General features: G+C 40.7%; 1 protein-coding gene across 3 annotated transcripts in view; it reads left to right on the plus strand.

Moving 5' to 3' along the window:
- Positions 1-4,045, plus strand: part of TMEM50B (transmembrane protein 50B) — a 36,944-nt gene extending 32,899 nt beyond the window's left edge. For all 3 annotated transcript variants that reach the window (XM_012747054.3, XM_012747055.3, XM_076000439.1), the window contains exon 7: positions 2,257-4,045. In XM_012747054.3, coding sequence (XP_012602508.1) covers positions 2,257-2,302 — 46 coding nt within the window. In that variant the 3' untranslated portion in view covers positions 2,303-4,045. The remainder of the gene's footprint in view (positions 1-2,256) is intronic.
- Positions 4,046-12,492: the final 8,447 nt, after the last annotated feature.

Below are 12,492 nucleotides of genomic sequence, written 5' to 3' on the forward strand. Positions count from 1 at the left end.
GGATTTGGGTCTTTTTTATATTTTGCATGTGTGTCTTTAACGTGCTCATGCTTTCCTCTACCTTCTTGTACATACGGAGTATGTTTGCATCTATTTCAGTCTTCTTGTCTAATTGTCTGTGTCATTTCTGGGTCTGCTTCTGTTAATCATTTCAGCCTCTATTTACTTTTCATTTTGCATCTATTTTCCCTTATTTGCTGCTCTGCATGCAATTTTGGGGGGCTGGATTTTTTGGTATTCCTTTAAGTGATTTTGAGCTTTGTTCTGGGATGCAGTTAGGTCACTTGCAAATAGTTTGATCCTTTTGAATCTTGCTTAAAAGCTTTGTCTACGACTAATTTGTCCCCTTACTAAGGCAATCATACCCTCTGAGTGTTCTTCCTATGTTCCAATCAATGCTCCATGTAGTCTGAGGTTTCTCTACTCCACTTGTGAGAATGTGAACTCTTTCCAGCCTTGTAGGAGCTCTGGGAACTCTTCTTTCCAGTGGTTCTTTTCTTACCTTGGATAGTTTCTTCACATGTGTAGACTAATGAATGAATACTCAGCTGAAGACTCAAGAGGCACCCCCTTTGGATCTCCTGGGCTCCCTCTGTGTGGCCCTCTGTACTCTGGCTTGCAAACTCTAGCCACTTTGGTCTCGCCATACTCTCAGAGAGACCACCAAGCTCTGCCTGGCTTTCTTCTTACTGCACGGTGGCCTTGACATGCCTGTTTGTTTATTTTTTTTTTCAATTTTATTTTTATTTATTTTTTATTTTTTCCAGCATATTATGGAAGTACAAATGTTAAGGTTATGTATATTGCCCACATTCCTGGTTTCGAACAATGTTTGATAGGTTCTGCTATCTTGTTTTTCTTGGCATGTGAGTGTCAGCCCTTTGAGGGAACACTAAGTGTTCATGAAGGTATTTTAGGCAATATATAGGCATTAAATGTAAGTTCAGATTGAGCACTTTGTGGTGGTAGGTGAATCTACATAAATGACAATTGGATGAACAGAAACCTTATATGTATTAAAAGGCCTTTGCTCAGGTGCACAGTGACAGCTGCATCAACTGTGTCTCCTGCCCAGAGGCTGGCAAGTTATCAGGCTAACCTGCGTGCTTCCTATGTGCTGGGTCTGTTCTGAGCACCGGCTGCAGCCAATTCTGCTTCATGGTCCCAGATGGTTCCATGTCTCTGCTTCTGCCTCCTTACCCTTTCCCCTACTTTGCTGAGATAATTCTTATTCTTTTGGATCTTGGGTCAGTCACGATTCCTCAGGAAAACCCTTCTTGATCTTCTCTAACTAGATCAGATCCTTATACTTCACTCTTATGATGCCATGTGCTACTTCTTTCTATATATATATATTTTTTTTTTTTTTTTTTTGAGACAGAGTCTCACTTTGTTGTCCAGGCTAGAGTGAGTGCCGTGGCATCAGCCTAGCTCACAGCAACCTCAAACTCCTGGGCTTGAGTGATCCTTCTGCCTCAGCCTCCCGAGTAGCTGGGACTACAGGCATGCGCCACCATGCCCGGCTAATTTTTTTTTTTTTTTTTATATATATATCAGTTGGCCAATTAATTTCTTTCTATTTATAGTAGAGACGGGGTCTCGCTCTTGCTCAGGCTGGTTTTGAACTCCTGACTTTGAGCAATCCGCCCGCCTCGGCCTCCCAAGAGCTAGGATTACAGGCGTGAGCCACAGCGCCCGGCCTTCTATATATTTTTTACAGTTGGAATTTTACATTTATTTGTTTCCCTATTAGACCCTTAACTCCATTAGGGAGCAAATTTGTCTATTTTGACTCACAGTCACATCCCAGCACTTAGCCAAGTGCCTGGTACATAGCCATTCTCAGTGCAAGATGATTATTTGTTCAAGGAATGAAGAGTTGCAGTGTGGTCTGTTTTAGGATGCTTCAGTAAATGTAGCTCAGGTATGGTAGACTCGTATAGATGTAAAGTGGCCTAAAGCCTGCCACAATGAGAAATGTCTCTCTCGTGCTCTCTCTCTCTCTCAACAAGATTCCTACGTCATGACTTTCTAGGCTTTAAGAAAGAATACTTAATTAAGCTCAGCCATCATAGTTAACAAACTGCTTTACAAAATAAGCAAATTGAGACCACCACCACCATGATGTTTAACTGAATTTTAGAAATTGATATGAAGGGATCAGTGAGGTACCTGTCAAAGCATATTTAGAAAATGAATTCTGTGTTGCTTGTTCCTTATGTTTTTTCCTCATGATTTGTTTTCATGTCTTTCTAGCACTCTGATCTACAAATTTGGAAGAACTGAAGAGCTGTGGACCTGAGATCACTTCTTAAATCACATTTTCCTTTTGTTATATTCTATTTGTAGATAAGTTTTTATCTCTCAGTACACATTGCCAAATGGAATAGATTGTACATTAAATGTTTCGTTTTACATTTTTATCCCCTGAGTTTTGACATAGTTTTATGAAAACTATTTCTGTCCCTTACTTTTCATCGAATAGATTGTTAATATGTACACAATACAAGACTATATAGATTGGATGATGAGTATCAGTTTTTTATTCCTGAGACTTAGAGCTTTGATCTGTTCTCTGAGCCAGGGTTGTATCATCATGTCATTTTAGCGGTAACCACTCTTTCAGTATCTCTAATTTCTGAAGATGTGCAAAATATATAGCTCTATATATCTGGAATAAGCACCGAGCCATTAAAAAAAGGTATTTCAGCAAGTTGTAATTTATTTTGGCCTAAAATGAGATTTTTTTAAAGGAAAAATGTTTGTCTTATGTATTAAAGAAATGGACTTTTATATGAAGATTTTTTAAATGCCTGAAGGACTAGTTTGAATGCCTCTTTTAAAAAGAATTCCTCTAATATGACTTTATTTAAGATGGGATAATACATGATCAAAATAAACTCAGTTTTTTATGGTTAATGTAAAAAGACCATAAGGCAGCTCAGCAACATGCTTCTCATAAAAGCAGCTTAAATTATCCACAGGGGTTATCTTGACAGCCTGCCATTATCTGACGTTACACAATTCAGTGGCAAGCATATTTGAGACAACTACAGTTTAAAAGCATGAACCATATAACAAAAAGTGGAATAAGTAGTTTAAAGATAAAGTACTTCTTCCCAACGGGAATTATTATCACCTAGTGAAAAATTAGGCATTTCATTCATTTAGTTATCAACTACAAGTCTATCTTCGCTCTAGCTCTCAAGCTTTGGGTGAACATTCCCGATAAATATATCTCCAGCCAATCAAAAACTTCTTTTACTGAGTTTGAAATACTGTATTTGCACTGTATGTATTCCTGTGGGCCTTGCTTTCCTTTGTTACACAGATTTTGTGTTGCACTTTTTTACCTAGAGGGATGTGTTATGGAATAGCCTTTGTTGTAAGACAGAATAATATCATTGGTAGTAGATGCAGCTTCTAATGCAAGCCTTATTTGGCACCACTTCTCTCTCGGAGAGGACTTAGTGGGCACAGAGTATGAAGCAGTCGTGGAATGCTGTGCCTTTGTCTAGATACCACCTTGTTTGATTACTTCTTTCTTTGTTGTTTTTTTTCCTTACAATGTCAACAAGCTGTGTCTTGCTTCTAACATATTATAAGACTAATTACTTGTTACCACTCTCATAATGTGTTGCAATAAATATTGCTTCTCATATATTCTAATATTGTTAAGTTTGTTGGAGAAAATGAACCATAAAAATTGATATGCTGTTCATTTTTCAGTCACTCGAGTATACTCAGTCAAAGAAGAAGTTTATTTTTATAACATAAAGAGAAATAATATACTCAGGTTTGTAAAGGTCAATGAAGGGTTTTCCTGAAGACTGAAAATGGTGGCTGTTTTTGTTTATTCTTGACTCTGCCATGAATGTGTTTTTTAATTGTGAGCAAATCGTTTAATTTGCTGTTTGTTTCCCTATTAAAAAAATAATATTAGTATCCACTCTTAAAGATATTATGAGTGAGAAAAGCTAGAATCTTTGGTAATCATTTAAAAATACTTGTGATTCCTTTAATAAAGGTCTCACTGTCACACACTTGCAGTGGCCATTGAATCTGAGTGTCTTTTGTATGTGGGCCAATATTATCAGAGCATTCTATTTTGTTATTCTATTTCTATAATTTTTGTATTTCTTGTGCTATTGCCACTGATTAAAAAACACAGAGGCTGCTGAGCGTGGTGACTCACACCTGTAATCCCAACAGTCTGGGAGGCTGAGACAGGAGGATTGCTTGAGGTCAGGATTTCAAGACCATCCTGAGCAAGTGTGAGACCCTGTCTCTACAAAAATAGAAAAAATTAGCTGGGCATGGTGGTGTGCACATGTAGTCTAGCTGTAGATTGAGGCAGGATGATCTCATGAGCCCTATTTGGGGTTGCAGTGAGCTATGATGATGCCACTTTAGCCATGGCAACAGAGCAACTCTGTCTCAAAAAAAAAAACAAAAACAACAAAAAAATCCACACAGAGGTTAGATTTTTCCATTATATATTTTTTTCTGGAAATATGACATTGACATGCATCAACATAATGAAATTCAAAGACTGAAAGATTGATGATATCAAACCATATAACTTGGCCACTTGAGCAAAGCACCCCAAGAGTGTTTGACATAGAGTCATTGAAGTCATCATGTTCTCTGCATTTTTCCCTATGGAAGAGTTTTCAATCATAATGTCAACCAAGGGGCATTTGTTTTCTTTGCTTCTTTTTAGATTTAATTGCTTCATGTCAAATAATCTCTGCCAGTCTTATAATTTTATCCCAGTACTTCCTTGTACTCTCCTGTCATCACATTCATTTTGATTCTGTTTAAAGTTTCTGAAAGTTCAGGGCTAACTTTTAGACATTTTAATATCAAGTAATATCCTGTTAAGCCCTGGAGGAAAAACATCTGAGGCTAATTTTATTCCACTCTAAACAATTAGTCACATTTTGTTGTTAAAAGATATTCAAGGTGGATCATGCCTTTGCAATCCTAGCACTTTGGGAGTGGGAGGCAGGGAATTGCCTGAGCTGGAGAGCTAGACAACGTCTCTACAAAAATGCAGAAAAAAATTAGCTGGGCATGGTGGCTGTATTCCCAGGTACTTGGGAGAATGAAACAAGAGGATGGCTTGAGCCCAGCAGTTTGAGGTTGCAGTGAGCTATGATGATGCCACTACACTCTAGCCTGGGTGACAGAGCAAGACTTTGTCTCAAAAAAAAAAGATTCAGGCAGGACGCGGTGGTTCACGCATGTAAATCAATCATAGCACTCTGTGAGGCTGAGGTGGGTGGATCGTTTGACCTCAGTTCTAGATCAGCCTGAACAAGACCGAGACCCTGTCTCTACTAAAAAAAAAAAAAAAATAGTAATTAGCTGGACAACTAAAAATACATATACAAAAGATTAGCCGGGCAGGGTGGCGCATGCAAAAAAAAAAAAATTCAAATTAAGGCTGTGTTGTTATTTCGGAGAATTCTCTTTGCTGTATCATCTGCTCAGACAGGAAAGATTAGAAATTGAAGTAGAAATTATTTGAATCACTTTGTTGATCGTTATTCCTTATTTCTCTGACTGAAAACAAAGGAATAACCTGATGAGTTTGAAAGGTTCAATGCTTTTCTGAAGAATTACTGAAGAAAATCAGGACATGCTTATTTAATCATGGAGTCATTTTTTACCTTGAAAGAATTGTGACACAATTTTTGTTTTCACAACCCATCCCCATTTTCCTAGAAATAGTCTTTATTATATTTTCATGTTATTAAAAATATACTAATTTGTATTTATAGTCTGGTGGTTTAACATCTAAAGAGTCTTCACATTTTTTTATCCTCCTGTCTCCTGAATTTTATTATGACTAATCCCAAACTATTTTGTTCTTTTTGAAGGAAACCAAAATATTTCACTCCAAAATATACTTCCTTGACATATTTCAAGTTGGCTATTCAGAAGGGCTAGAAATATAAGAATAGCTGAGAAGCTGTCTTGTGGGAGAGATTTGCATCTGTCAAGAAAAATACACTGAGATAGCCAGGCTTTCTCTGAGGCCCTGCTCCTTGTCTGGGTCTAGGAATGATTAACTGAGACTCTGACACCTTAAGACTCTGAAAGAAATATTTACCATCTATTTTCTCTGAGGGCTGCTACCGGTGAGCTTTCATCTATCTAACAAGACTACATTTGCTAGCCATTCTCCTCTTCTCTCCCTCCCATAACTTGTCTTGCCACCATAACCTTGTCAATGGAAAAACAAAACTGTAAAATATTTCAGAGAGGTTTATTCTGAGTAATATGAGTGAATGTCGCCCAGGGAAAACGCAGACCCAAGAAGTGCTGAGAAAGTGCTCCTTAGGTGGTCAGACTGTAGTTCTGTTTTATATGTTTCAAGGAGGCAGAAGTTATAGGCAAAGTCGTAAATCAATGCACGGAGGTTATACGTTGGTTTAGCCCAATAAGGTGGGATATCATGAAACGAGGGCTTATAGGCCATAGGTGGATTCAGATTCTTTAATTTGCAGTTGGTCAAAGGAATAAGGCTTTGTCTAAGACTTGGAGTCAGCAGAAAGGAATGTTTAAGTTTGACTTTCACAGACATTAGATAGTTTACTGATCATCTTGTGATGCTATGCCGGAGTCAGGCTGCCAAGCCATACGGGGTCAGAATGGCCTGGTTAGCAAGACGGCTGCAGGCGTGGTTCTCCAGGCCTCTTAGGAAGGAATTTAGAGCAAAAAAACGGTGTTCAGAGTTTAGTCCTCAACTTGTTTTCAGCCATGCTCTGAGCCCCCTTTCTTTCTGTAGCCTTAACTTGGTATAAAAGCATGAACCATCTTCCATTTCTTTGAGGTCTTAGTTCGTGAGACTCCCGGGTACTTTAATAAATTTGTATGCCATTTCTTCTGTTAATCTGCCTTCTGTGAGATGATTTTTCAGCAAAACCCCTGAGGATGAAGGGCAGGTTTTCCCTTGGCACCAACATCTTTTCTCTTTTCCCCCATACCTTAAACTTGCAGGCTTTCCAAATACAGTCAGTTCTGGTTATTCTTGGTAGGTTGGTCCTATAAAATCAAGGTGAACACAGAATTAGTAAATACTGAACCATCGTCACCCTTGGAGGGCAGAAAGGGTTAGGGTCCTCAGAGGGTCACCACGTTGTCCTCAACTGACCAATGGATAACCTTGCTCCATGTCTGTTTTTCTTTAAAGACACATTTAATATAGTTGACTCGTTAATATTGAGTTAACACTATAACTCATGCCTGAATGAATCTTCCCTAACACGCAGATTTTCTCCCTAAGGCACATCACAGATTTCTTGCACTTTGGAACAATAGCACTTCGGCACTACCTTGGGGGCCATTTAAAATAGCAAAATCACTGTTACCAAACCCAAAAAGGGACTGGCCTCAGTCCGGTTGCTTGCCACACAGAAAACCAATTACTGAGGCAACTGGTAGTGCCAGGTGTATTGATAATTAATTTTATCAATCGCTGTGCAGACTTTTTTCTAATTTAAGCTTGAGCCGCAGGACATACCGCCACAAGCCACACCAGTTTTACTTACATTTATTAAGGGGGAAGAGAAAAAGAGAAAGTAAGAGAAAAGTACCGCAGGGGGAGAACACAAAAGAGTAATCATACCACTAGGACCCCATTATCAGCACCAGAGGCTAATCCTCACAGGCAGTCTCAACACCGGAGGCTAATCCTTAGGAGCAGTCTCAGGCAGCCGTAAAGGCAACAACATGCTGGGATGTCAAACAGGCAGCGGCATGCCCGAGAGGTCGGATAGGAAAAATGGCGGCCCCTCGGGGGCTTTTCTATGCTGTTTATATAGGGATCTGAACAAAGGAAGGCTTTGGCGCCAAAAAGGCGTATGCTCTGGTCTCATGAGGTCCCGGATCTGGCCAGGAGCCGGGGCCTATAATGACTGGTGTCACATAACGCTTCTGGGCAAGAGCCTACGATAAACATTCCTAGGCAGTCCCGGATAAACATTTCCAGGCACATAGCTCAGAGCTATGGATTCCCATTTCCTCAAGAAGTGGCCGGCTTCTCCAGGGAGCGGGTGCATACCTTGAGCCTTATATACTTATGTGACCCCAAGCAGGCCTTAATATTCTGTACCTCAGTACACCAGGGAAGAAAGGGTATTGATGTATTGACGTCAGCTGGGATATGGGAGTTATAGTTCAAATCCATTTCTCCACTGACTAAGGGCAAAGTCTTTTATTATTTTACTTTTTTTTAAATTTTTTATTTATAATAATTATTTTTTTCTTTTTTCACTCCTCTGGCAATGGACTGATGGAGGGCAAGGTCTTTTAGAGCCAGCTGTGGAATGCAGGTCCGGTTGCATAGGGCTGAAGTCGTGAGGTCTGCAGGTGGTCTGATTTAAGAGTCAGCTGTTGGTGATGGATAGTGAATCAGGAAGTCCTGTGGAGAAGTTACTTAAGCAAGAAGATTACAATGTTCTGCTCATTAGGCTTGACTGGTCTGAAAGACAACAGAAATAACTTAGGGAGGGGCTCATTTTACAAGGCCGATTACAGCAAATGTGACACTAAATACACCATGAAAGGGACACTTGTTTACAGCATGAGAGCTGAAACAAGGGAGCGTCATCTTGTTCACCTCAGCTCATCAGGTGACTGGAATTATTCTCTGCACATATCCTGGAAGGATCAGAACAGGGGCTGCAAATAAATGTTAGCAAGTAGACGAGCTCTCAAATACAGAATCTGTCAGTGACAAGGCTTGACTGTAGCTAAGGGGCTATTGTTGCTCTTATTTCCCTCGCATAGAGTGTTTTGTTTTGTTTTGTTTTTGAGACAGAGTCTCGCTTTGTTGCCCAGGCTAGAGTGAGTGCCGTGGCGTCAGCCTAGCTCACAGCAACCTCAAACTCTGGGGCTCAAGCAATCCTCCTGCCTCAGGCTCCCGAGTAGCTGGGATTACAGGCATGCGCCACCATGCCCGGCTAATTTATATATATATTAGTTGGCCAATTAATTTCTTTCTATTTATAGTAGAGACGGGGGTCTCGATCTTGCTCAGGCTGGTTTCGAACTCCTGACCTCGAGCAATCCGCCCGCCTCAGCCTCCCAGAGTGCTAGGATTGCAGGCGTGAGCCACTGTGCCCGGCCCTAGGGTGTTGTTTTTTCATTCCTATTCTGTTCCCTCATTTCTTTCCTCATTCAATACACTACTGCCAGCTTAATCATCCGTTTTAGGGCCGTGTTTTTAGTTTTTAGTTTTTTTATTTTTTTTGAGACAGAGTCTCGCTTGTTGACCAGGCTAGAGTGAGTGTCGTGGCGTCTGCCTAGCTCACAGCAACCTCAAACTCCTGGGCTCAAGTGATCCTCCTGCCTCAGCCTCCCGAGTAGCTGGGACTACAGGCATGCGCCACCATGCCCAGCTAATTTTTTCTATATATGTTAGTTGGCCAATTAATTTCTTTCTATTTATAGTAGAGACGGGGGTCTCGCTCTTGCTCAGGCTGGTTTCGAACTCCTGACCTTAAGCAATCTGCCCGCCTCGGCCTCCCAGAGTGCTAGGATTACAGGCGTGAGCCACCGCGCCCGGCCCTTAGGGCCTTGTTCTTAGAGTGCAGTTTTTCTGCTCAACACTGATAAGATGTTTACTGAGAACTCTCCATGTCTCATGACATCCTCATAATGTGGAGGCAGGAATTTTGATCCACAGAGATTAAGTAACGTGCCCACAGGTTGGCATCACCGCTCAGACTTTGTCCCGGAGCCCTGCTCTCCCCGCAGCCGGCCTTTCCCAAGCTGCTCATAGAACACTGGTGTCTTTTCGTGTGTACCCCATAAAAGTGTGTGGTCCAAAAAGCTTGGGAAACTCTGGACTGAACTAGGTCAAAATATCTTTTTCTTTTTTTCCCTATAAAGTTTTTTTTTTTTCCTTAGGGCTTTTAAGAAAATGTGCATTGCATATTTTTAGAAGGGATGTGTCAATTATATGGTGTTTCCTATACTTGAAACTTAGAAACTTACCTCCTAGAATGCTTTGAGAAATGTAATTTCGGGACACTGCCGCTCTGGTGGCTTTAGAAGAATAGCTAGGACCCAGGGAATTAACTACAGGAGAGGGAAAGGTTTAGGAGCAGGCGACACTGGCTTTGGGAAAGCCTGTGGTCAGCGTGATGAAGGAGGATAACAGTGGTGGCCAGAGGACACAGAGAGAAGAACTCCCCGTTGCATTGTTACCAGACAATTCTGGATTCTTGGGAAGCCTATGGATTTATGTTTACATTGGTTTACTTCCTCCTCATTCTGGCTCCCCCAACTTATTAGTTGTTTGACCCCGAGACTGTTCCACTGTGTTTAAATGTGTTTGAGAATGAACCTGAGGAAATGCATAGTTCCTGGAAATAGTGATGAATAAACGTAAGCCTTCTTCCCCAGTTAACTCTGAGGAGATGCTTCCTTCCTAATGCGAGGGCAGTTTAGCTTTTTGTCACTAGGTGGCGTGCCACGCCAAGAAGAAAGACTTCCAAGTCTGGTTTTCCTTGTGCTTTGAGCCTGCCCGTGCTTCTTCTTTTTTTGGTAGCAGTTTCAACACAGCTCAAGTCATTTTATATACGGTTTTCAGATGACAGCACATGCCTCATGGATTCTTTTAGTTGTAGCAAATAGGGTATTTTAAGTTTCTCCAAGTGAGTACAGTGAGGCAGGCTGCCTAGACACTCATGGACCACATCCGTGTAGAGAGCACCAGATCTTTGACTTGGGGAGCATCCTGGCCTCTTCATCACTCCAGAGGTCCAGATTGAAAACTAGACAAATATTTGAAAAGGAAATAAATTGGGTTTATTTCCAAGTTTCTTTTCTTCTTCTTCTTTTTTTTTTTTTTTTAGAGACAATTATGCTGTGTTGCCCAGGGTGAAGTGCAAGTGGCTATTGGCCATCACAGGTACGATCATAGCACAATTTGACCTCAACCTCCTGGGCTCAAGCAGTCCTCTTGTCTCAGCCTCCTGAGTAGCTGGGACTACAGGCATGCACTCTAGCAGTTTCTACTCCAGGTGCCAAAAAAGTGATTCAGTCTGTTAAGTGTATTTACTTCCCACCATGAAAGTTGCTGATTTAAAGATGGATTAACTTTTTATTTTAAAGTAACTTCAGATTTACAGGAAAGTTACAGAAACAGCACAAAGAATTCCTGAAAAACTCAGATTCCCCAAAGGTTAACATTGTACCGTATTTGCTTTAGTCTGTTTTTTTTCTGAAATGTTTGACAGTATGTTGCAGACATGATGCCTGTTTACCCTTGAATTCTCCTGTGTATATTTCCCCTAAAACATAACTACAGTACAATACCCAAATCAGGAAACGAACACTGTCTCGGCCCGCGGGACCTTCTGTTACTCGCGGGGGCGAGGGGGACCGTGCCTGAAAGAGATGAGCGAGAGAAAGAAACGAGACCAAGCGAATGCTTGTCAAGGTCTGCTTTACTTGGATTCTTAGTAGGTTTTATAAGCATACAAAAACAAGGAAGTAGAGGCAAAAAAATAGAGTGTTGACGATGAGGCTTGGGTCTGGGTTAATCAGCCCCAATCAGCGTCTTATCGGTATCTTGTTTTTGACTGGTTACTCATCTCTAACCTGGCAGGTGGTCGGGAACAATTGCAGTCAGCACACCCTGGAGCATCCCGTGGTCAGCACGTCATGGACTGCATTCTTCTCGGAGCTATAGCTGGAATTTTCCAGGGCGAAGTCCGTGTGTAGGACGAGTCATAGGGGAGTTGAGGGTCTTTGAGGGTCCTTGCCTCTAACAGAACACTGGTATGGTACCATGTGCCTTATTCAAATTTTGCCTATTTTCCCCTAAAATGCCATTACCAAAAAAAATAAAAAAAAAAAAAAAAAGAAAAAAAAAAAGACAAATTTTGCCTATTGCCCCACTACTGGGCTTTATAGTAAATAAAAAATATATTTTTTTCTGTTTCAAGATCCAGCCTGTGATCACACATTGCATTTAGTTGTCATATCCTTTTAGTGTCTCTTAAATTTGGAAGAATTTAGTCTTTGTCTTTTGTGATTAGGCATTTGGAACTTCAATGGCTTATAAATCAGGATTACTATCAGTTGCTGTGTGCATTGACGTTCTGTTTAGGTACACAGCACTGCTGGTATTGTGCAGTGCACAACATACAGGAATGTGCTCATGGCCCTGACTACTTGTACTCTACATCTTTTGATAGTAACATGGGGCTGACCACTTGAGAAGTGTTTGGGGGACACTTGAAATACAGTTGTGCTATGGTTCACAATATTTCAGAAAGGAAATAGTCAAGAAACAGGTCGGTTTAATTGATTAACTGAATTTTGTGCCAGGCAAAATTTTATACCTGCCCATCTACAAGGACCTCATGGTTCTACCCTGACTCATCAGCTCTTGAAGGGCTTACACCTTCTTTTATGCTTTTAAAGTATATACAGAGAATATATCAAATATTTTTATCTACCCTGAATGCA

This window comes from Microcebus murinus, chromosome 1 (assembly GCF_040939455.1).
Source record: "Microcebus murinus isolate Inina chromosome 1, M.murinus_Inina_mat1.0, whole genome shotgun sequence".
NCBI lineage: Eukaryota > Metazoa > Chordata > Mammalia > Primates > Cheirogaleidae > Microcebus > Microcebus murinus.